Below are 25,007 nucleotides of genomic sequence, written 5' to 3' on the forward strand. Positions count from 1 at the left end.
GGAGGTGGCACAAACCAACAGTGCAATCTGTTGTCACATACTGTACTGTCTCAACGGAAAATAGATTCAGATGACACAGATCGCAGAGTCAAGCTAGTCCGGCGAGGTAGGATGGTTCTGGTAAACAATGCCTTTCAACGTGGCCTACAAAAAGTAGTCGCAAGGAGTCAGATCGGGCGAATATGGTGGCCAGTCAGTCCATGCTCTAGTAAATTTGCAGCAATCCAACGCAATGACTATTCCTCTGTATTCAACAAGAAATCGAAATACCCGTTCATTGCGATGTGATCGGACACCTTCTTGATTAGACCACTCGGTGCCTGGTCAATTCTCCAATGCTCTGTGGCGACAAATTGTTCCAAAATTGCAGCGTAACGTTCACTTCTGATCTTCTCACACGAAAAAACGGCCTTAACGCTTCTGTTACGTACCGCAGCCCCAACAAACTTTAGGGAGAATATAATGGTTTCGCTCCACACAAATGGGGACTTTAGGACTCGAAAAACCGCCATTTGTGTGTGTTTCATCTATGAACTAGATGCAGCCAGCATCAAATCCTTCACTATCAATCACTCTGCCAATCTCGTTCGCAAAGTCAGCTCTTTGTCACTTAGTTCGTACAGATATGGCCTTGTGGTATTTGATTTTGAATGGAAATATTTTTCGGATATGTCTCAGTATTTTCTGCTTGCTGTAACGCTTCAGACCAGTTTCTGCTGCAGTTCTACGGAGGAATTTCCTCTGCCTTTGCTGAATAATTCCAAAAACTGGCGACATTTTCACAAGTAGCTACAGTTTGCCTGGGGCAACAGACCTCGCTAGATCACGAGCCACACTGCCTGTCCGTTGGAATTTGGCGGAGAGTTTGCGAATAGTTTTCGCATCGGGAGCTTTTGGAACATTAAAACGAGTCTGAACACTGTGACTACATGCGTAGGATTGTGTTTTAACCAGTGGTTTTCCAGTAGCAGACAACACATCTTTCAATGGAATATATGCTTTCAACCTCTTCCTTCGACGCGCTAACCTTTCACCTTTCAGCCGTGGAACTGACTACTGAGCTGCAACGCACTACTACTAGGCATTACGTATTGCGGTTACAGCGCCAACTGTTCGCAGCTTTTAGAACCATCTTGAAACTAGTGTATAATTTCCATATAAAAATTCTTACAGATTTCACAATAAACATACCGTTTGTTATAATCTTCTATCGATCTCCGTTTTCGAGAAACGTTATTTTGAAATAAAGGATTCCTTCGCTGGACACCCAATACTAATTTGCATGCGAGATATTCATGTTTACATAAAAGATTACGAAAGTAAACGAACGAATAAACAAATATTCAATAGGAGAGTTCCTGAAGTTGTGTTAACCTAGAGGGAATAACAATGATTCATAAATAAAGTTAATCGAGTTTCACTACGAAACTGCTTACCTAAAAGCGAATAGAAGAATCCCAGCAGTGGATCAGTTCTGGTTAAACATCGATGTTCGTTAACCGAAAATAAATTGCTGGAGATAATATAAAAGCAGCTCTCCAACACAAAATAGGTACATTCAGCTTGCTAAATCAAACCAGATCACGTAAAATTAAGTGCTGAACTTATGATTAATGCAGATCTGACTTTACCCAATAAAACGTAGCTATGTGTGTAAGGACAATTTAATACTGTACCGCCAAAAACGTCATTACAAAGAGAGCAAGCTGGGGAAGGACTGGGAAGCAAAGGAGCGATGTACCTCTCAAAAGAACTATCCAGGCGTATTTCCAAAGCCAGAGAAACCTCATGATATCTACATTTGGATGGATGGTCGGGAAATCGAACCCCGGTCCTCCCGAATATGAGTCCTGTGAGCTAACCACTGCACCTCCTCATTCGGTAGAACACCAAAGGCCCGGCCGTCTGATGTATACGTCATTACCTGATTTAGCATCTTCCACAAAGTGACTTCTCTTAGCGAAAAAAATGGAAAAAAAGACACTGTACTCTTGCTCGACAAGTGCAGCATTTATCTTTGAGGACGCGGAAGAATCGAATACGAGTAATGAGCGTTTCTTATTTTGTTGACTGCGAGCTGCTTGTGATAAATGGTCCTAATGGCTCTAAGCACTATGGAACTTAACATCTGAGGTCATCAGTCCCCTAGACTTAGAACTACTTAAACCTAACTACCCTAAGGACATCACATACATCCATGCCCGAGGCAGGATTCGAACCTGCGACCGTAGCAGCAGCGCGGTTCCAGACTGAAGCGCCTAGAACCGCTCGGCCACATCGGCCGGCCTGCTTGTGATACAAATATATGTTGTCCGAAGTATCATTGAAGAGGAAGGAACCAACGGTTCCGTCGTATAAGCAAAATTACAGAGTCCACTTTCTATAGAGGTCGTGGTCAGTAAAGACGCAGCACATGGTATGATTAGACGAGGATGGTGAAGGAACTCTGTGACGTCCTTTCTAAAGGAATCCTGGAGTTCACCTGAAAAACTTAGGCAGTCTAAATGAGGATGGCCGGGTTGGATCTGTATTCCTTACGATCAGCATTCAAATGCCTCTCTCATAACCACTGCACCATCTCTCACACGGTCAAAAAAAAAAAAAAAAAAAAAAAAAAAAAAAAAAAAAAAAAAAAAAAGTTTTACAGTTCACTGGTACAGTAGAAAGAGCCACCACTTGAATGTTGAGTTGCCAAAGTGCCGGGATTGGGGACTGTGCTGAGGATGAGCCGGCAGTCTTTAGGTGGCCCCGTCGGTCTCGTCATGTTACAGTTTAAGATTTCGCTAATGTTAAAAATTTCTTTACCACCATCATTAGCAGCAACTGTATTACTGCTGTGTTCATGTCAATCAGTGGTGACACACAGGAACGTCTGTCGACAGAACCCTGATCTGTGTGTACATCATGCTTCGCTTGACGAAAGGATTTTTTGAAAATATAGACAGTTTCAAATCGATCCTTACAATTTTTCTGACGTATATTTCAGAAGCTGGAACAGTAGAATGCTGTCGTTTGCAGCATGATGTTCACACACTTAAAGCCTTTTCTGTTCGAGAATTATTATTTAATCATTGACGAAAATCACCACACCACATATGGCAAAGTGTGTGGAATGGCTGACAGACACCCAGACAGTGTTGGTACACGAGGATCAAGGAACCTAAAAATGTGGTGAAAAGGACGAATTCCAGGCGTCCGAGCACGAATGATGAATAAGTGGAATGGATGCAACAAGCATTAATCCTGAGCCCAACCAAATCAACCCGTTAATCGTCGCGATAGATGCGGCGACCACCGACCACAGTGTACAGGGTGCTACACGAGAGTCTGAAGTATACAGCCCACAAGCAGCAGCTGCTGCAACAGCTTCAATGTGATGCAAAACCAAAGCATAGAGTATTTGCAATTGAGAGCGAGTCGCATCGATGACGACCCAGACTTACCTGTTTCAGGTAACAGATTAAAAGAATCTCTGAATGACAACTCCTCCTACTCAATATATGAAGCAAGTGTGAAAAAAAAATTTTTTCGTTGTGTAATAAAAACTAAGTTAAACTGACACGTTTTACATCATTACGAAATGTCGTATTCATGATCTATGGAAGAAGTATTAATGTAACGTAATGCACATGGACGAAGCTTGCTTTCATCGGAGCAGCAGTTGCACGCGTTAATAAGGACACGCTACGCCAGACATGGGAGGAACTGGAATATCGCTAACATTTCCTGTGTGCTACAGATGGCGCACACACTGAAATTTCTTAAACGCTACTAAAACTTTACGTGTGTTTAAACATTACTCCACAAACAGTACCTTTCTACCCATCTCATTTCTGAAATATGTGAGATCAAAGTCGTAAATATCATTTGGAACATTTTATGTGGCTAAATTCTGAGAGTTTTTCTTTACAATCAAGTACCACGACCACTTCGAGAAATTCAAGTACTCCACGTTCCCGATTATCTTGGTTAATGGGAACCTGAGACAGTGCAGATAACGCAAAGAACAAGATATTCAAAATCTAGTTTTTACCACGAACTGTAATCGACTGAATTTGTAAAACAGCTACATGTCACATGCGAAAGACCACTACAGTGCTTACGCATTACTTTCCACAAATTGACAACGCATTTACAAAATTATCCTAAGAACACAATATTTCGTATCACTTGCTTCCAGTTCACTTTCGAGAATGAATCGTCCCATTTTTTCCTGTTTCTTTTTTTCACTTTTTTCTGACGAGACTTTCAGTCAGTCGATGAGTGTGACGACAGGGTTTCCGAATCGCATCATCTTCGCTCTCTGTCTCTACTGCACCGCTATATCTGCGTCACTTACCTGCCCAAATCCCAGTCCGTAAGCATCACTACGTAATACAACTGGTGAATGATTTTGTGATATATGTCTTTACACCAGAAATTTCAGACGAGTAGCAGTATTCCAATAATGGGAGATAGCTGTATTTAGAATTGATGGTATTTTTTGTAGTCATCCTGTATAATCGCTGGAAACAAAGTCACATTTCCAACACACTGTCTTCAAAGGGCTACATCAGTTGTTCTCTGTCCATAGTAACTAACTTCCGACTGTCTCAAGATGATATGGTGGACTGTCGGTCCGTTCGTCTTTAACGAAGACAACACAGCCTGCGTCACTCAGCTTTTGGCAGCTGACTAAGGTGGAGGGAAGAGCAATCGAAAGAAGGGGAACGTATTTACTGAAATACACGCAGCCTAAGCACACACAGGATTTGATTAAATCACAATGGGACGGCGGAAATGATAAGGGGAACCCGCGAGCGGCGGTGCGCCGGGCTGGGAGAGAGCAGAGCAGGTATTTTGGTGGGCCGTCCTATTCTCGCCGCTGCAACCTTGGCCGCTGCGGCCTTGAGACGCACGTTCTGTCCTGCCCTGCGCCAAGCCTCTCCGGGAAGCCGGCTGACAGTCACTGTCCGCCCACACCCGCAGTTCCGGTCTCACCTTCGACATGGCGGACGACCCGAGGCGCTGCAGCATGCTATGGATGCACAACCGTTCCCGTCATCATAGACGACCTTATTCCAAGAGTGCACCTGTTGCCGGAATTTACAACGATAATAGAAGATATATTGAACCAATCGATACCGAACGTACGAACTGACCCACGACATCAAAATGGCAGGCATAAACCCAAGAGCGTGCCAAGGGTGTGAAATGGAGGGGAGCAACTCGTATTAGTCTTGCTGTGACTGATGAAAAACTCCGAGATTTCACATCAAGTGTATCTTGGTACATGCTAGTATACTCTGTTCAAAACTACTATAACTACTATAAGACTGACAGTTAGGCCGGGGCGTGTATAAACGCGGAGGCGACCAGACATCTCATGCCGAACACAAGCATAAGCTTAAATTTCATTCACTTTTCGTGAAAAATCCAATGTACAGAAATTGAACTGATATCAGTGAGTTCTGGGAAAGCTGTATTATTGCTGTTGTTACCTTCAGTCCGAAGACTGGTTTGATGCAGCTCTCCATACTACTCTACCCTGTGCAAGCCTCTTCATCTCTGAATGATTACTGCAACCTTCATCCCTCTGTACCCGCTTACTGTATTTATCTCTTGATCTCCCTCTACGATTTTCACCGAATACTAAGTTTGTGATCCCTTGAAGTCTCAGAAGGTTTTCCACCATTCGACCCTTTCTTTTAGTCAAGTTGTGCCACAAATTTCTTCTCTCTCCAATTCTCTTCAGTATCTCCTCATTCGTTAAACGATCTACTTACTACTTCACTCCATACGAATACTTCCACAAAAGACTTCAAACACTTAAATCTATATTTAATGTTAGCAAATTTCTCTTTTTCAGAAACGCTTTTCTTGCCAGTGCCAGTTTACTTTTTATATCCTCTTTATTTCGGCTATCATCAGTTATTTCGCTACCCAAATAGAAAAACTCATCTACTATTTTCAGTGTCTCAGCATCACCTGATTTAATTCCACTACATCCCATTATTCTAGTTTTGTTTTTGTTGATGTTCATTTTATATCCTCCATTCAAGACGCTGTCCATTCCTGCTCTTCGAAGTCCTTTGCTGTCTCTGACAGAATTATGATGTTATCGGGAAATGTCAAAATTTGTATTTCTTCTCCCTGTACTTTAATTCCTACTCCAAATTTTTCTTTGGTTTCCTCCACTGCTTGTTTATTGTACAGATTGAGTAACATCGGGGATAGGCTACACCCCTATCTCACTCCCTTCTCAACCACTGCTTCCCTTACACGCCCCTCTACTCTTGTAACTACGTGTGTAGGAGTTGTAAGTTACCTTTCGCTCCTGTATTGTATCCTTGATACCTGTAGAATTTCAAAGAGTGTATTCCAGTCAATGTTGTCAATAAGATTTAGTTGAGTCTACAAATGCTATAAACATAAGTTCGCGTTTCCTTAACCTATCTTCTAAGCGAAGCTGCACTATGTTTTCATCTTATAGTTAACTGCAACAGCTAATTTGTAAGATGATACAGGGAAAGTTTATGAAAATGTATTTCCTACTTAAACTACTGAATTTTCTGATTATGAGAAATGTTTTTGCTATTGAAAACAGGTGTATACATTACGCAAGTGAAATGTTCAGTATAGCTCTTAATATCTGCTGTTCCAAATCGGAACTTTGTTAAAGGTATCTATAAAGAAGTAATTTGAGGTAAATGTGGCATATAATGCTGCATAAGAGCGTGAAGAACTAAGTGTTTGCCCACTTGATTTCATTACGAGAAGCAGATAATTAGGTTTACACGATTTATGTTTAGCCTCGCATCTATATCTTCCGTCTTTAACGATACATTACTGCCTAGGTTTGTCCACAGTGAAACGTCAGGACGTGCAGTACTATAAGTAATGATGTTTCTGTCTTGGAAAAGATTTGTTTCTTAAAAGTTACCAATAATTTGGAGAGAGTCTGATGTTCCCTTCTGCGATAATACGAGTACATATGAAGGCGTAATCCGCTTACCCATTCAACGCTCCCCCACCCCAAAAAAAGAGTTTTCAGCTTCGAGAATTTTCCAGCTTCCTCTTTGTTCTTGAAATAACCTTGCAGATTACCAAACCAGTATTTTTTGTTTACATTGAGGTCTTTAGGCCACTTTGCTAACGGAGAGAAGCGGACCATCATTAATTTTTCTCGAAGAAGGCAATTAACGACTGAGATTTTATGGTTATCTCCTGCGCAAGAGAGCGACGTCGAAGTTTCCACGGCTAATATTTCATAAACTTGCTTCTGGCATTGTTCAGTATCACACAACAAATAGTAAAAACAAAATTACATGTAAAGGAAATGAGGGGAAAAAACTGCACAGCGCGTGCTGTGCTCAGGTCTACAGTGGCCGACAGGGACGTGACTGCTACGTAACCCGTCATCGCAGCGAAGTCCGAACTGAAAGTAGGGTTACGGGATGTCTATTTCCGGTTACTAAACGTCGAAGCAGCCAAGTGCGTCCTACCCCGTCACACCCGCCCACAAACTAAGGCAAAGTGCAAGCAGGAAGTGGTGCAGGTGACGTGCCAGCCGGCAATCTTGGCCGGTTGCTGTGGCTCCAAGTCTCGTGGATCTGCCAGACGCCGTGGCGTGCTTCAGGTGTGAATTTCACCGCACTACTTTCTTCGTAGCTGTCAATCCTAAAGTAATTTTGAAGATAGTATATTTAATATCCATTACACGTGCTCACTTTCTTGAAGCTCATACTGAGTTGATACGTCAGTGTGTTTGACGGGGCAAATTGCGAGTCTGGTTCGCGGAAAAAAAAAAAAGAAAAAAAAAATCCTATCAGACGCGGGGAGCGGGAGGCGCATAAACCATATATGCGTCTAACAGCTATAGTTAGTCTCATGACACCACATTCGCTGTTTTTCCCAACTGTCAGTCAAACTTTATCAGATCAACCCCACGTAGATTAAGGGGTACGCTACAGATCTCTGTCACCACTGTCTACAGTCCAAAAGATAATACAAATCCGGAACGAATAGTCAGCGTTCTGCCTAAGAATGAGAGAAGAGCAATCGGAAGATAGGGGACGTGTTTACTGAAATGTACGCATCCTAGGTACACAGAAGATTTCAGTCCCTTGATCTGTTTACACACATATAACGTCACAAACCACATCATTACGTCACGGAACAAACACAACGTCCAATACCGGCAGTTTCAGCATCCGTGTATGCAGCAGCAAACATAATGGACATCGTAAAGTAGCTATCTACCTAATTTACTAACCAAATTTGAATCTAAAGAAGTATAAGGACACACATTCTTTTGGTGCAAAAGTTCCAAATGCCGAAATACCAGACCACTTTCAGAAACGTAATGTTTTCTGTAATATGGTGGCAAACTATAGTGTTCCGCTCCTACATCAGTGTTACAGGTACTCAACATAGTGACCGGTTCAACTCGTGGTGATGATAGAAAATTTCCATTACTAAATTTTGCGATCAACTGTCTGAAGTTGGCACCGTATAGGGCTGTAGGCTATTGATCCTAAGAATGTAACCGAAACGCAATTATCGCTTGGAAGGAGGGCATCAGTATGGAAGCTCCTTCAGTTCTTCACGAGGAAAAGCTCTGGTGGCACTTCTCTGCATCCCCCTCCCCCCCCCCCCCCCCTCTCTCTCTCTCTCTCTCTCTCTCTCTCTCTCTCTCTCTCTCTCTCTCTCTCTCTCTCTCTCTCTGTCACGTGCCACCATCACAACATTGCAGCCCATAAGCAGAGAAAAATCCACACGGTGAAGCAATGGCAGATTATTTCCTGTAGAATCTTGCTAAAACATGGAGCAGGTGTATGTGGCCTTGAAAATACGGAAGTCTCTTAGAACAAGGACGCATTTTATGTACCTTCACAAGAACTGTAATATACAGGGTGATTCAAAAAGAATACAACAACTTTAGGAATTTAAAACTCTGCAACGACAAAAGGCAGAGCTAAGCACTATCTGTCGGCGAATTAAGGGAGCTATAAAGTTTCATTTAGTTGTACATTTGTTCGCTTGAGGCGCTGTTGACTAGGCGTCAGCGTCAGTTGATGCTAAGGTGGCTGTAACTGGACTACAGTATCTGGAGATGTCGGAGAATTGGCTGTTCCCTCAGCTCGAACAAGAAGCACAACAATTCATATTTCAGCAGGATGGAGCGCCACCACATTGGCACTTATCTGTCCGTAACTACCTGAACGTCAACTACCCGAGGCGATGGATTGGCCGCCAGGCAGCCCGTGACAGAGCACTTCATCACTGGCCTCCAAGAAGCCCTGATCTTACCCCCTGCGATTTTTTCTTATGGGGGTATGTTAAGGATGTGGTGTTTCGGCCACCTCTCCCAGCCACCATTGATGATTTGAAACGAGAAATAACAGCAGCTATCCAAACTGTTACGCCTGATACGCTACAGAGAGTGTGGAACGAGTTGGAGTATCGGGTTGATATTGCTCGTGTGTCTGGAGGGGGCCATATTGAACATCTCTGAACTTGTTTTTGAGTGAAAAAAACCTTTTTAAATACTCTTTGTAATAATGTATAACAGAAGGTTATATTATGTTTCTTTCATTAAATACACATTTTTGAAGTTGTGGTATTCTTTTTGAATCCCCCTGTATTTTTAGTCTTGAGTTTCCCTAACCGTAACCGAGGATCGTCGTTTTGTACTTACGATAAACTCCAGAAGTCTAGCAATAAATGTAACTGATTAATAGATAGATCATCATTAATGAATGTGGAAACAAAAAAAATCAGCCTTCGGGGTTCCTCGTGAGGGATATGCATACTTTAGCGAAGGCACCGCCAAAAAGAAATAAAAGACAACACACTAAGGAATGATGTGCACACTAAGATACTGACCCATCCCTACGATGCCCCTAGTATTGGTGCCCTTTTGGTTACCAGCAAATCGCCGTAGGAAGCACTTGGGAGCTTACTTACTAAAATGAAGGAAGAGTAGGGATTAACGTCCCGTCGACGACAAAGCTATTAGCGATCGAGCAGAAGCTCGAAATGGGGGAAGGAAATCGGCCGTGTAATTTTCGAAAGATCTATCCCGGAATTTATTGTACGCGATTTAGAGAAACCAAGGAAAACTTAAATTTGCAAGGCCGGACGGGATTTGAACGCCGCCCTCCTGAGAGAGAGTCCAGTGTGGTAAGAACTGCGCCGCCTCTTTCGGTGCTTACAAACAAATGTGAGGCGAATAATTTGCGCTTCGTCGTGCAACTTAAACGCTAACTGCTGCAGAAATCATCATTAGCCTGCGGCTACGATATCAGGAAGGGTGGTAGGGGAGGCAGAAACTGCAGCAGTAAATGTGCGCAGCTAGCTGTAACCGACCACACGTGTGGCGGCTCCGGCGCACGTGGCCGTGGAGGCTGTAAACGTGATTTACTCCGCCACCCCTGCCGCTCCCGCACTCGACAGCCGGCGTCTGCCGCCACCGCCGGTTTAACAGTCTGGTGCCCGCCAAGCAATGTTTCAAACGGCCACAAAAGTTGCTCCTTTACTCCAATGGCTGCGGCCTTTCACCCTCCACGTTATTAAAGCGAAAGTGAACCTCAAGGTCCGCCTTCCCCCTTACGCAACCCTCCCCCCCCCCCTCCCTTCCAAATGGGGGATGCCATATTTATGGTTTCATTTGCAGTGCTACCGAAAATTATTACGTTCCATACGGCGCTGCACTCTGATTTGCAATTTTTCACAAAAAATTCACGTGTAACAATTCTTCGTAATTCAGCAGATTAACGTGACTTCAACAAACGCTTTCTTCTACGTGGATCTCCCGAGTGGATACAGCACAGCGCGTCGGCTTCTTGAAGATAGCCTGTGACTAGCTACGTATGTTTTCGACACCATCATCAGCTGCTTCTGCCGCTGTCCGCCGCCCCCTCTCCCCCAAGCAGTTCTTGATCTGCGTATTTTGTCCAAGTCAAAATATAATTAACCACTGTCAAAACATATCACAACGGTAATTCTGTAAAATATGGTACTAAATACAGAACAGCCGACATAACAGTCAAACATTTTTCTTTTCTTTTCAGTGGACTTTATTCTCAAGCAGCGCGACTGGAAATTTGACAGTAGGGTCACGTTGAAGTTTTTAAAATTAAGCTGTAAGCATCTTCTGGCACATATAAATATTTCACGTCATAGGTGGCCAATTTTTACCATCAATTCATCCTTTTTTGTGAAAAACTGAGGTACCTAATTTTCATTGTCCGAATTTCTGATGACGTCAGTACCCACCAATCTGTCGTGCAGAGACAATTAAGGTTTGCTGTGACATCCGTATGTCTTTTGTAGGTGGATATTTGACTTATTTCATAACAACTATGGTTGCTTTCCCATCTTGATAAAACTTTCTGCCCGTATTTAACGCCTTGAATATGATAAGTTCTACACAGACTGAGTACATTTTATAGTACTTAAGGAACTTTCTACTACCGCCTGAAGTCCTTAAAGAAAGCTCAGAGAAACCTAACAATTTTGATCTGCTGAGGACTAACAACTTTCCTCCTCAGTGTCGAGATAATCTCTTTCTTTTTGTCTGTCTCTCTTTGATATAACCACTCTCATCTCAGTAAATCATGTGGTCTTTGAATCAGACGAAAACTCGCTATGCTGGCAATGGGCGGTCTTTGCTGTTGCCTGGACACAATGAAAATACTTGACAGATGTAGCGCGCCAGTACGAGAACGTGGTATAGTGTAGTGAGTTTTTTTTTAATGACAATACAAGTTGTTTGTTAGTTAGCAGATTAGAGGCGACACACAATTAGGGCGAGGTTTTAAGTGGCGTTAATGTCACCCGTGTCATCATTTCACGGAAAAGGTTCCACGAGTGAGAAAATATCCAATGCCAGTACAAGCAACGCTAACGAAGTTTTTCAGCCCAGAGGCAGGATATAGTCAGTTTGTTATGGAATCATATTCTAGAGAAATTCAAGTTACATGAATAGTATTTTCAGAATGTTAACCCTGGAGTTAATTAAAGAACGTCCTGCAGACACCTCTTCAAAAAACTGGGTATATTGCCAAGTACCTCACAATACGTAAATTCACTGATGTCCTTTGTGACAACCAATGTTCCTCTTTTCACAAAATTAGTTAAAATTATGTATATAGCAATTGAACCTGTAAAAAAATTAAAATCTGTCGTTTGATTAAGTAGTATGCAGAGTTATGTGTATCCTTGAACTTCATGGGCTAGAGACGATGGAATAATTTCCTTTCTTTAATATGAAACAACGGAAACTCTAAATTCCTTAGATTCGTAATTACTTCATAATGTTTTTTCTGTCTAGACGCATCAAAGATCACCACGTTTGTAATTTTACATTAATTGTGAATAATAATCTTGCTACTGAGTTAAAATGACTTGAGCTCCTATTATACAGTGATGAGCCAAAACATTATGACAGTGTTCGTCCGTCTTTAGAACGAAATGTGTAACTGATTCTGCGTATCAGAGACAGACAATTTGTTGGTAGGTTTCTGGAGGTATGTGGCATTAGGTGTCTACGCACAGGTCATGTAATTCGTGGATATAACGGGTCGTTGATTTGCGTAGTCTGTGATGGCGCCCGATAGCGATCCAGATGGGTTCCATAGGATTTACATCAGGCGAATTAGGTCGCCGAGACATCAATGTGAGTTCAGCTATAATGCTCCTCAAACCATTGTAGCACAGGTCTGGCTCCGAGACACGGACAATTGTACTGCCGAAAGATTACATCGTCGTCAGGGAACACATCAAGCATGAAGGGAAGCAGGAGGTTCGCAGCTGACAGCGTGTCTTCTATTACTACCACAGGTCCCATGCAAGCCGCAAGCGCAGGAGAATGTCTCTCATAAGGTAATACTGCTCCCACCAGCCAGCGTCCGTGACGTGTTGCACGTTTCGAGCCACCGTTCACCTCGGTGACGTTTGTGGAGACGACCAGCGACATAGTGTAGCAAATGTGTAATTCACCCGAAGAGCCGACACGTTTCCATTGATCGACGGTCGAATCCCGATGGTCTCGTGCCCACTGCAGTCATAATTGACGATGTCGTTGGGTCAACATGTAAACACATAGGAGTGGTCTGCTGCGGAGCTCCATGTTCAACAATGTACGATGGACGGTATGCTCCGAAACACTTGTCCGTGCACCAGCATTGTGCTCTGTCGGAGATGGCACAGATCACCATCTATCCCACTTAACGGAGCAGACAAGCCTCCAGACCCCACGCTCTGTGAAGAGTCGCGGACGTCTGACCATTTAGCGCCTAGTGGTAGTTTCACTGTCCTTCTACCCCTTTCCGTAGATGCTCACGACAATAGCACGTGAACATTCGACCAGCTTCGCTGTTTTCGAGATACTCGTTCACAGGCTCTGCGTAATAATGTATCCTTTGACAAAGTCGCTTACCTCAGTGGATTTCCCCATATCTTCTCTAGGATGATCCCCGTCCGTGGCTGCTCCGCTTACATACTTTTGTTAAGGCGTCACGTGCCCTAACGCCACCAAGCGGCATCCAACGTGGCAGCGGGCAGTGGTCATAATGTTTTCGCTTATCAGTGTGTACTGAAGTCACATCTTAAAAATCACTAGTGTCTGTACAAGTGTATTACGTGTTTCAGCAGTTTAATTCCGCTGGGAAACGAAAAAGATGATGTGACGATTACACGCAATCAACGTTCTATCAGATGCATATTTGCATCCTTTCTCTTAGAGCTCGCGGTCTAAATTGCTTGTTATACCAAGTCCGATTATTCTTGCTGTGCACTGCGACATTTCATAGCACTGTGCTACTTTTTAACACGATTGACTAAAACCCAACTTAACGCTCTCCTACAGCGATCTCTGCGTCTGGTTTCGTCATAGCCGGAAAAATACTGGTAACAAAGTGCAGAACCAGCTTCAGCAGAGAGTTTTGTTTAAATTCTATCGTAACTGCAAACTAAACATCACGATTGCGAATCCCGGTGCAACGTTTGTGACTTATCCCACCTCAGAACAATTGGTATTCTGAGGCACAATACAATCGAGCGTTCCATCATTCTTTTGGTGTAACTTACGGGATAAGAAATCACAGAGCATGAACATCGTGCACAAGGCTGGAGGCTGGAGTACTCACGTAGGGGGGCGGCATGGGCAGCATGGCCTGCGGCGACAGGATGACGTGGCGCAGCGTGCCGCTCTCGTCCACGATCTGCTGCACCACGTGGCCCGGCGGCACCTGCACCGGCATCGCGATGGGCGGCGAGCTGTTGGTCGACACCATCGGCACCGTCACCGGACCTGGAACACACGTATTCCGTAAGTACCCACACACTCCCAGAACAGCCACAGTATTATGACCTTCCTGAAGACCAAAAACATTAGCTGTACGCATCAACATGGCTTTTAAGAGGGCTATTAGTTTATTACGGTCCGATCGATCGCTAAATGGAAATCAGTGAAAACAATATATTTTACTTACACCCGTTACCTACATTTTCCCGCTGTATCTCTACACAGTCGCCGCTCCAACTTAGACATTTGTTGCAGCGTTGTACCAACTTTCCAATTGCCTCGCCACAGAAGGTAGCCGCCTGTACTTTCCGCCAATTCTCTACGCTGGTCTGCAGCTCGCTGTCTGTGCCACAATGTTGTTTTCATGTAATAAGAGATGAAAATCAGAGGAGCCAAGTCTGGGTTGTATCGGAGGAGCCAAGTCTGGGTTGTCTCCATTGCCCCTGCAGTGCGTGACAGAGAATTGTCATGACGAAGGAATTGCATGCCAGTTTTGTAATGTGGACTGCATCAAATCAGGCGAAGTCTTTCAACAGACACTCATACATCGCTCAGACAACATTTTCTAGGCATCTTTAGATGCTCACTCTGCACTTAGAACTGTAAAGGGCGATATGAAGAAATCGATGAACATACTAGGGACACTCGCAACTCATCTGCGCACAACTTCGTCGGAGTAACACTGTGGTTTCCATTTCGGGACCGATCGGACCTTAATAAACGAATAGCCCCAATAAAACAACGATCTTGTGGAATTCAGATCGCCTTGCTCGTAAACGAGACCTAGAAAGCAGTATATACCACCGTCCACTGCTTCAGTGTTGCTTGTATACTGGAAGGTGTTCGATGCAGTTCCTCTTTGCTGCCTAGCGAAAAAAAAAAAGATAAAAGAAAACGTACGAAATTCAGAAGAGCTTGTTCCTTGGGACGCAGCATGCCACTCCTCTCGAAAATGACTCTTAGTATGTAAAACTAGCTTCAGGAGTACCCCAAGGGAGTTGTTACTGGACCATTACTGTTCACAGTCTGGAAAGCTTGTAAGGATGTTGCAGGATAGATTGTGCTGAGAAATAATTGTTAATAAAAAAAATTTTCTACGTTGCGCCGTTTCCAAGTTAGCCAATCAGGCCTCCGCATGCCCAAAATCCAGCCAGGGACTGCAATGTGTTGTTCTTTTGCTTTCATACAATCGAACACGAGTCATACAAAAATCTGACCATGCGAGGGAGGTAAGGATCGAACCGAGGCAAAAGCTGAGCAGTGAAGTGCGCTATCATGTACACTATTTGATCAAAAGTATCCGGACACCCTCAAAAAATACTTTTTTCATATTAGGTGCATTGTGCTCCCACCTACTGCTAGGTACTCGATATCAGCGACCTCAGTAGCCCTCATACATCGTGAGAGCAGAATGGGGCACTCCACGGAACTCACGGACTTCGAACATAGTCAAGTGATTGGGTGTCAATTGTGCCATACGTCTGTACGCGAGACTTCCACACTCCTAAACATCCCTAGGCTCACTGTTTCTGATGTTATAGTGAAGTGGAAACGTGAAGGGACACGTACAGCACAAAAGCGTACAGACCGACCTCGTCTGTTGACAAAGAGACCGTCGACCGTTGAAGAGGATCGTAATGTGTGGTAGGCAGACATCTATCCAGACCATCACATAGGAATTCCAAACTACATCACGATCCACTGCAAGTACTATGCCAGTTAGACGGGAGGTGAGAAAACTGATTTCATGGTCGAGCGGCTGCTCATAAGCCACAAATCACGCCGGTAAACAAATAATGCCTCGCTTGGTTTAAGAAGCGTAAATATTGCACGACTGAGCAGTGGAAAAACGTTGTGTGGAGTGACGAATCACGGTACACAATGCGGTGGTTGTTCTGCGTGGCACTATCACAGTACAGGCCTACACTGATGTTTTAAGCACCACCTTGATTCCCACTGTTGAAGAGCAATTCGGGGATGGCGATTGCATTTTTCACACGAACGAGAACCTGTTCATAATGCACGGCCTGTGACGGAGTGGTTACACGACAATAACATCCCTGTAATGAACTGGCCTGCACAGAGTCCTGACCTGAATCCTACAGAACACCTTTGGAATGTTTTGGAACGCCGACTTCGTGCCAGGCCTCACCGACCGACATCGATAACTCTCCTGAGTGCAGCACTCCGTGAAAAATGGGCTGCCATTCCCCAAGAAACCTTCTAGCACCTGATTGAACGTATGCCTGCGAGAGTGGAAGCTGTCATCAAGGCTAAGGGTGGGCTAACACCATATTGAATACCAGCATTACCGATGGAGGGCGCCACTTGTGGCCGTTGTCAGATCTCTCGCACACTTGCGAGAGCGTACGAACTTCCACTCACTAATCTGATTCTTACTGACAGAGTGTTTAAGGCACGATTAGGACTTCAATATATATGTAAGACGCACTCTCAACAGTTTCCGAGAAAATCGAGTTTGACAAAATGTGTACGTTGTATGGTCGCTAGTATTCAAGGACTCCGAAGTCTAGCGTGTAAGCGCTTAGTTTCGTAAGCGCGAGATCACTGGATCGAATCTCGCTGCTGGTACTTTTATTTTCTCCATTCCAACGCAATTCTAACAACAGATTTAGTATTACTGTAGAAATTATCAACATTTAATGATTCAGTTATAATTTTCAACATGGGGGCGGGCATCGTCATGAAGACGATACAGGCAGTTGTTGTGGCGTTTATCATGAAGGTTATGACGCAACTTAATCAGAGTTTTAATGTAGGCTGCAACATTCCCAGTGATCTCATGTTCAGCTAAGTCCTCCAATAACACACCACGCATATCCCAGAACTCTGCCACAAGCACTTACCCAGCAGATTCAGTCACTTCGAATTATTTTCGTACGGGTAACCAGCATGTTTCCACTTCACAGAGGCCTGCTTGGCTTCGAGCACCAGTGACAATTTCTTTCAGAAAGTCGTGAGTCGTGCCCTTCTGCGACATAACGCGTTAAGTGATCCAAATTTGTCACAATTCGCTGGCACTTGTGGTCATCTGTCAGGTTCTAGGCACTTAGTGTGCAATAACTTTATGACATTTCAAAGAGTCATGAACGATATCGCACACTGAACCATAGGAAATGTTGAACTGCTGCGCTAAGGTTCGCAGTTACACAAGCCAGTCGTTCAAAATTGCTGCTTCAACGGCACTGACATTCTGCGAGGTTGCAGCTGTTACCGGCAGCCCGGAGCGTAGCGAATCACCAAAGTTCACAGGGCTGTCTTGGAACAATGCACATCGCCTGGAGACATCGCTACGGTCCATACAGTGGTCCCCAAACACGCCACGCACATACCCGTGAATTTGACTCTGTTTATGACATTTGGCCCATAAATATAGAACTACACTTCCCTGCTCTTCACAAGTTGACGACGGTTACATGCCCGCCCGCCATGTGTGTTTCGTAGTTGAAACGAGGGCTGCACAACAAAGTAACATCTGTATCGCGAACTTCAAACTATATCGAAATGAAATTTCAACAACCCAGCTGCAGTATCAGGGGAGTAAAAAATTATTGTGCGTTAACTTTCCGATTCTTCTTGTCGTATAACGTGGAAACTACTGAGGACTGCACGAATCTGGATGACACGGATTGTAAAAACTTGGAAAACAATTACTGCGACATGTAATGAGGGTCGAACACCGTCTCGTCAGTATGAATGAAATCGGTGAGGGGAGCTTCGTGCGGTCCCCTTGTTAGCAGCGAGCGGCGCACGAGACAGACTTGAATTACGCGACGTACTGCTTTGCGGATTTAGTCGAAAACTTATATTGGCGAACCCTAATGGATTCTCTGTGCTGCTGCACATCCAAAATTAGTTAAGAACGGGTCGCTAGCGTCGAATTGACCCACGAGACAGGGTTAAACTTCTCAGTGTTACAAACCCAATATTTAAAAGGCCTCTAGGAATCCAATCGCGGAACATTTCCGAGATCCGACACTGGAATGGAATACGAACACCGCGTACAGTTCCTACGCCACCTCCAACTGGCTCCTGACTACTTACACCGATAATCTCTACTTAATCCAACACCCCCACACTTCAGCGTCAATAAGAGAAAAAGCCACGCAAAAACATCACTTTCAAATTTCCTCGGAAATAAATATAGTTAATTGGATTCTAGCACCCTCGCCAAGACAGTTTTGTTCAATAAAGCACCACCATTTAGTTAGTTACTGGGTTCGCGATCTGATGTAAGAGCCCTGTCTAACGGGAACGTGCGCGTTCGCTGAAAGGCAACACTCGCTAGGAAATCGTACAACTCTACGCTGGCTCATGGGAATGCACTTTCGAATGCTTTCAGACTGCTCGTACTACAAAAAAAGTAACTTGGGTGATCACTCAAAATCTTTAACACCTGAATTTTCTTAGGAAAACACCACATCCGCCCCAGTGGACACATGACCCCTCACAGCACGGGATTGCAGGCCGACTACTTCTGATTTCGCAAGTTCCAAAACACATCCACGAAATTATTTAACATTTAGGCTTTTCGGCCACTCGGTAGCCGCGTGCAGGTAGTTTCAGTGGCCCTTCGCCACTCACGCTAACCACTCCACTGCAAATACTGCCTACCACCGGTCTTTTGAAGCGTTTATTTCCCGGCAGGTGTTTGGAACCACCTGCCCGTCCTGGGGAAACCACAAGCCCTTGAGCCAGCCTCTTAGGTCTCCTCAACAACCCATTTAGCGGGATTAGGGAAAGACCGGCCAATCACCCCCGGACAGCGACCTTGGCGCAGACGAAAGCCACAGGAAGCGCACACAGACGCGACCAAGAAATCACGTTGCATTTATGTCGCGATAAATATAAAGACCGTAATATACATTATTTGACAATACAGGGATTGTCTACTAATTTTATTATATACTTTGTTAGGATGCGTAATGAAAGTATCATGTATGTTGTTAGGTTTTTTTCTGCTTTAGGATCAAAGGTAATTTCATAATGAGATTGTATGTAAAATACATCTTTGGCGGTTTTGTTTCCCACAGAATTGCTGGTAACCTGATACGTAATTTAAAAACTTTAATAATCAACACAGGTTTAAGATCCCTGTATGTTCAAATAATGAATATATAACACGACATGAAATGTAACTAATTTCAATAAGACAATGAAATGGTAAGCACTCGTGTGTGTACGCAAAAATTTTTCAGAGGGAGAGAATGGGAGGGGTGGGCAATATTCAAAGCTCCATTTTTTCAACTAATTCTCTAGTCGGAGAACGTGTCGTGCCCCAAGAATTAATTTTGACAAGAAGTAAACAACACTCCTTGTATCTCAAAAGATTGACAGTTAATACATAGTAATTTTGAAGTAGATTACTTTGGTACGTGAACGGTAAACATATTTCGATAGTATATGAAAGGTACTTCTATTTAGGTTATTAGCATGAATATAAATGCCATTTTGTTTTTACTCAACGATCTAAAATTACATCCTTCTACGATTAAATCTCAACGAATTGTGAAGTAAAATATTAAAAAAATTGTGTATTCACATTCCCTTCATGTTCGGCGGAAACAGAAATAATAAAATCGGAAAGAGGAAAGAAATCAGAATACGTGACGTAACCCAGTTGGATATCAACAAAAATATCGCATTAATACCCCTCGAAGCAGAGAAACAGATAATAAACTTTGATTATACTTAATTTACTTTGATCCCGTCTATAACAGTTTGTTTGCTTATGAAATATCACATCTGTTCACTGTAGCGGATTTATTGCATTATTCATGATTTATATTTTTTAGTGTTGACTGGCATAATTGAAGTTGAACAAAATGTGTTTTGAAAGCTCCATTTATGTGGGTTGGTTAGGTCAAACATACTCAGTGGTAAATGCACCACTACAGCAAACTGGTAACTTATCAAAACCACCCTCAAACTGGTCTGTAGAATAAGCTTTTAGCATCCTAGGACTGCACCAATATAATCCTCGCCCGGCAGTCTGTTACACGGTTGCGCAGCATGGCAACTGGAATGCGTAATCCCTAACTTGGGAATGCGTGTGGCGTTGTTGCACTCACAGACTTTGTGAAGATCCCAGTCCTGGAGAATAATTTTTTTGATCTTAACGTTTCACACTTTTCTCCATTTCTTCTAACACAGGAAATAGTATTTGCTTCTTTCGGCTAACGTGTTTGGGGCTGTAACTTAAGTATAGATGTTCACACCTACGTAAGAGTATGGTTGTGTTCTTCCGATTGCACTACTATACGTAGCTCTGCTGTGTTAAAGTTAATACAGACTCAGCAACGCAACTTGTGTTTTCCTTGTCCAGAGACAGTTGTGATTCCATTGTGCATTATGAGAATCGGGGATGGATGACGCAGGTATGAGGTAGTGGGAACTGGCGTCGGGATCCGTGCGAGTGGGTGTTGAAAGAGACCGTTCCTGAGCACGGTGATGGCTGAACAATGAAAACACAGAAAAAAATTGAAGATGTTACATCGGCACTGGTCTGTAAAGGTCAACCACTTGACTACAGTAAAGCGTTAAAACGGAAGCCGCGCCAAAGAATAGCCATAATTTCCCTTGTTAATAAAACCCTAGATATGTAGTGATTGCTGAAGCAGCATTGTTAAAGTTGCCGTTCAGTGGAGTCGCAGACAGTGACTGTTAGAAATTCGAGGGAAAACTGTAATGAAGAAAAAGCCTATACGCAGGTGCCAGGAAGGGGCAGCTGCTCCCTCTTGCGGACGCCTAAGTATATACCTATTAGCGGTAGCCTCTGTATGACTTTTTATGTTGTAATCTGTAACGTTGTAATAATGAACTAATGCTGAAGTGGGGTAGTGTCTGCAAATGGCGAAAGCGCTATCATTTAGACAGTTCTCTACGACTATTACTCTTCATAGTGAGAAAATCATTGGCCATGTGCAATTCCTCTCCCGTCCTACTGCGACTAGAGCCATTGGCCCGCCTCTAGCCTTTAATTTTCAGATTTTCTTTCCTTTTGCTCCTATCTTTCGATGGGAGTCAATATTTTCCGCACGCACTTACTGCTGCTCTGATCAGCACAAGAAAGCCCTTTTCTCGCAGTGTGCGCCGTGTACAATACGTGCCCGGCCTCGGCGGCGTGGAGGCGATGCAGCCAATCGCCAACTGGCTGCAGGCGACGGAGTCTTTGTCGGCGTGCCAAGGCCGAGCAGCGCTCAGCTGCAATAGCAGTAGAAAGTGGCGCTGGTTTCTCCTCGTAGCAAGCTGCAACCACTCTCCTTCCCGCTTACGAAGTAAAATTAACCTCCAGGGCTGACACCTACAAATCGAAGGGGAATAGAATAAAACGAGCTTACATTAATCGGGAAAGAAAACTGAGATACTTCCGAGCACTTTCCTACTGGACGCATCTAGTTAGCATGTCGCCCTCTGGACCGTTTCGGGAGAAGTTTAGGATTTAACATCTCGTGAACGACGAGTTAACATGAGACGCAGCTCAAGATCGAATTACAAAAGGATAAAGCAAGCAGGCGGCTTTTTCACTCTTCGGGAAAAGCATACCGGAATTCGTTCTTTACGTTAAACGATTCAGAGAATCCAGAGAAAACTTATTACCTTGTGGTAGGACGAGGCCCTGGGCTTCCCTTCTCTCGAAAGAGGATGCATTTCCTCGCCGGAACTTAGAGCTGCAGTTGCTGTTTCTCGAGGAATTTCTCAGTTTCCTTTGTGAAGGGACCACTTACCAGCACTACCATCAGCGAAAAAGCTTTAGCAGTGCCACGAGACTGGACGCCCCTGGCACATAGCTAACCGCTCATTAGGAAGGAGACTGAACACTTACTTCGCAGTACTCCGCCCGTCCAAAATGGGCCATGACTGATTTTATTCCTAGTGTATAGATGACGCCAGCGCAGTAACTATGGTGGCAACTTGAACTAAACCCTGTAAAGAAGAGATACGTTTTCGACCAGTCAGTTGTGAGCAGACAGTGTTAAGCAGCAGAGACGCGACCGTTGTGTGTCAATGTCGTCGTGTCACAAATCGCAGTGCAGCAACGAACTGAACTTCTCTAAATCGGGTGTTCAAGACATTCTGCAGAATATTTTGAAGAAGAGCAAAGTGCGCAGAAAGGCTGTCCTGCATAGCTTGACTACCGAACCAAATAACGACGCGTGAACGCCTGCCGCGACTAGGTTAAATGAAAGCGCGGACAATTTTTTCCCCACTCTTCCCTAGAGCGGGTCTAGAGCCTTAACCACTGCCTCGCCTTGGTCGTTACAGTTGTATCTAATTGAGACATAATTCTTTCGATAGCTGTGACGTTCATCGTGTTAAATAAATAGATCTACCTAAATTTGTCTCCTACATTTCAATTACCAAAGTTTGTAAGTGAAGTTATCTATTAATCTGTCCTACTTCAAAGGAGGAAGTAACGTCTAATAAGTGCTGCCTTGTGCATCATCTCCCCCTCATTGTCTTCTTCAGTTTATCAACAAACCACAACATCTAGATATCCACTGATACCTAAAGGCACCCTATACTTTTCCAAACATTAAGGTCTTCAACGATAGGATTCCGTATTGGTATCCATGTACTTTACAGTAATCGATTCTGCTTCTAATAGGTCGTCGTCTGTTCTCTCTTCTATTCCTGTTTGTTTTCCGATACATGTGTGTGTGTCTCCCTCCATCCCTCCCTCTCAGATCTTAAGGGGGGAAGAGAGAATGTCTTTACAATCTTCATTTTATAAGGTGCGGAACTATTTGCGTAATTCAATATGGTATCCTTCCATGTTCTTAAACAACTTCTCATAATCTACATTTCTGATTTCTTGCCTGAAGAATGTTACTTACGTTGTATCTACATCAGTTGGTTATCTGCTTCTACATCTACTTTTATACTCTGCAAACCACCATGTGATGCATGGTAGAGCGCACCAGTTATTACGGTTTTTCCTGTTCCATTCATGTATGGAGCGGTGGAAGAATGATTATTTGAATGCCTCTGTGCGTGCAGTAATTATTCTAATCATATCCTCACGATCCTTATGTCAATGATACGTAGGGGGCTGTAGAATAGTCCTAGAGTTAACATTTAAAGCCGGTTCTTGCAACTCTGATGACAGACTTTCTCGGGATAGTTCACGTCTGTCTTCAAGAGTATGCCAGTTCAGTTCCTTCACTATCTCTGTGAGCCACTCCCATGGATTAAACAAATCTGTCCCCAGTCGTGCTGCCCTTCTCTGTTCACGTTCAATATCTCCCGTTAGTCCTATCTGGTACGGGTCCACACTTGAGCAATATTATAGAACTGGTCGCACGAGTCATTTGTAAGCAGTCTCTTTTGTAGACTGATTGCTCCTCCCCAATATTCTGCCAATAAACCGAAGTCTACCACCTGCTGACCCTTTGTGATCATTCCGTTTCATATCCCGTCAAAGTGTTACTGCACATGTGTAAGTCATCCGATTCACTCTTTATACCTATAAACAAATACATTTGCAAACATACTTCGCTTTAATATCTTTTCTCTGGGACACCTAGTACCAGAATTAAATTAAGACTGATCCCGTCCCCAGTTTGTGATCAGTCTTTTGGGAACTTTCTTATGAGTCGAGGATCACTCGCAATTTAAAAGAAAGGCTCTTTGTTTTACATTTATGCCGGCCGGGGTGGCCGCGCGGTTCTAGGTGCTACAGTCTGGAACAGCGCGACCGCTCCGGTCGCAGATTCGAATCCTGCCTCGGGCATGGATGTGTATGATGTCCTTAGGTTAGTTAGGTTTAAGTAGTTCTAAGTTCTAGGGGACTGATGACCTCAGATATTAAGTCCCATAGTGCTCAGAGCCATTTGAACCATTTTTACATTTATAACGAAAGTTCATATTATTGAGGAAATAGAAAGTCTTACTGTAATAGCGAATAAAACTTAAGGAAACATCAGAAGCGAACATTAGCTGCCGCAGTGTATCTGGTACACCTTTAACCGACGAAGTATTGGAAATATTTGTTTGTTTTCCGTAAAATGGACACCGTCTTCTTGCGAGAAGATAGCACTGGCGCTCTTGACGACGTGACTAAATTTGCGAATTCTGCTGAGGAAAAATTAAATGTCTGCTTCCCGGAGACTGCATGTGAAGCAAGTACTGAAAGAAATCGGAGCTGCCAGTAAGTAGCAGGCTGCCTCTGTAGTTACAGACATTCGGGTGACGCTTCTAAATGTTCCTCACGCCATCACCAGTCGCCGGCTGTAACTGATGACTCTGCTGCGCTCAGCAAATTACGCACTCCAATAACGTTAATGTCACTGAGCGTGAACAGTCATACAAGCATTTCCACTTCAACCATTTGTCTTACAATCGAGGGAAAGTCCCCAAAAGACTGGTCACAACGTGGGGACGGGATCAGTTCTACTTTAATTCTGGGACGATGTGTCCCAGACAAACAAATATTAAAGCCATGTGTATATGCAAGTGTATTGATGTGTGAATATCTGTCGCTGCGCATCGCCATCAGCAGCTGTAGAACACAGAGTTTTTCTCAGATATAAGAAAAAATAATTAGAAAACGGTCGTTTTCGACAGCGAGAATGTTCCATGTACTGGCAACACACAATAGCAACTACAGAACTCGTTGACTTCCACAGTTATCGAATTCGAGAGCACAGACGAGCGTCAAAACAGACTCCTAAAGTTAGTTTCACTTACAAGTGAC

General features: G+C 43.7%; 1 protein-coding gene across 2 annotated transcripts in view; it reads right to left on the reverse strand.

The window, feature by feature from the left end:
- Positions 1-25,007, reverse strand: part of LOC124596396 (fibronectin type-III domain-containing protein 3A) — a 325,095-nt gene that overhangs the window by 88,804 nt on the left and 211,284 nt on the right. For both annotated transcript variants that reach the window (XM_047135521.1, XM_047135522.1), the window contains one exon: positions 14,133-14,296. In XM_047135521.1, the coding sequence (XP_046991477.1) occupies positions 14,133-14,296 (164 nt within the window). The remainder of the gene's footprint in view (positions 1-14,132; positions 14,297-25,007) is intronic.

Source organism: Schistocerca americana, chromosome 2 (genome assembly GCF_021461395.2).
Source record: "Schistocerca americana isolate TAMUIC-IGC-003095 chromosome 2, iqSchAmer2.1, whole genome shotgun sequence".
NCBI classification, from domain to species: Eukaryota; Metazoa; Arthropoda; class Insecta; order Orthoptera; family Acrididae; genus Schistocerca; species Schistocerca americana.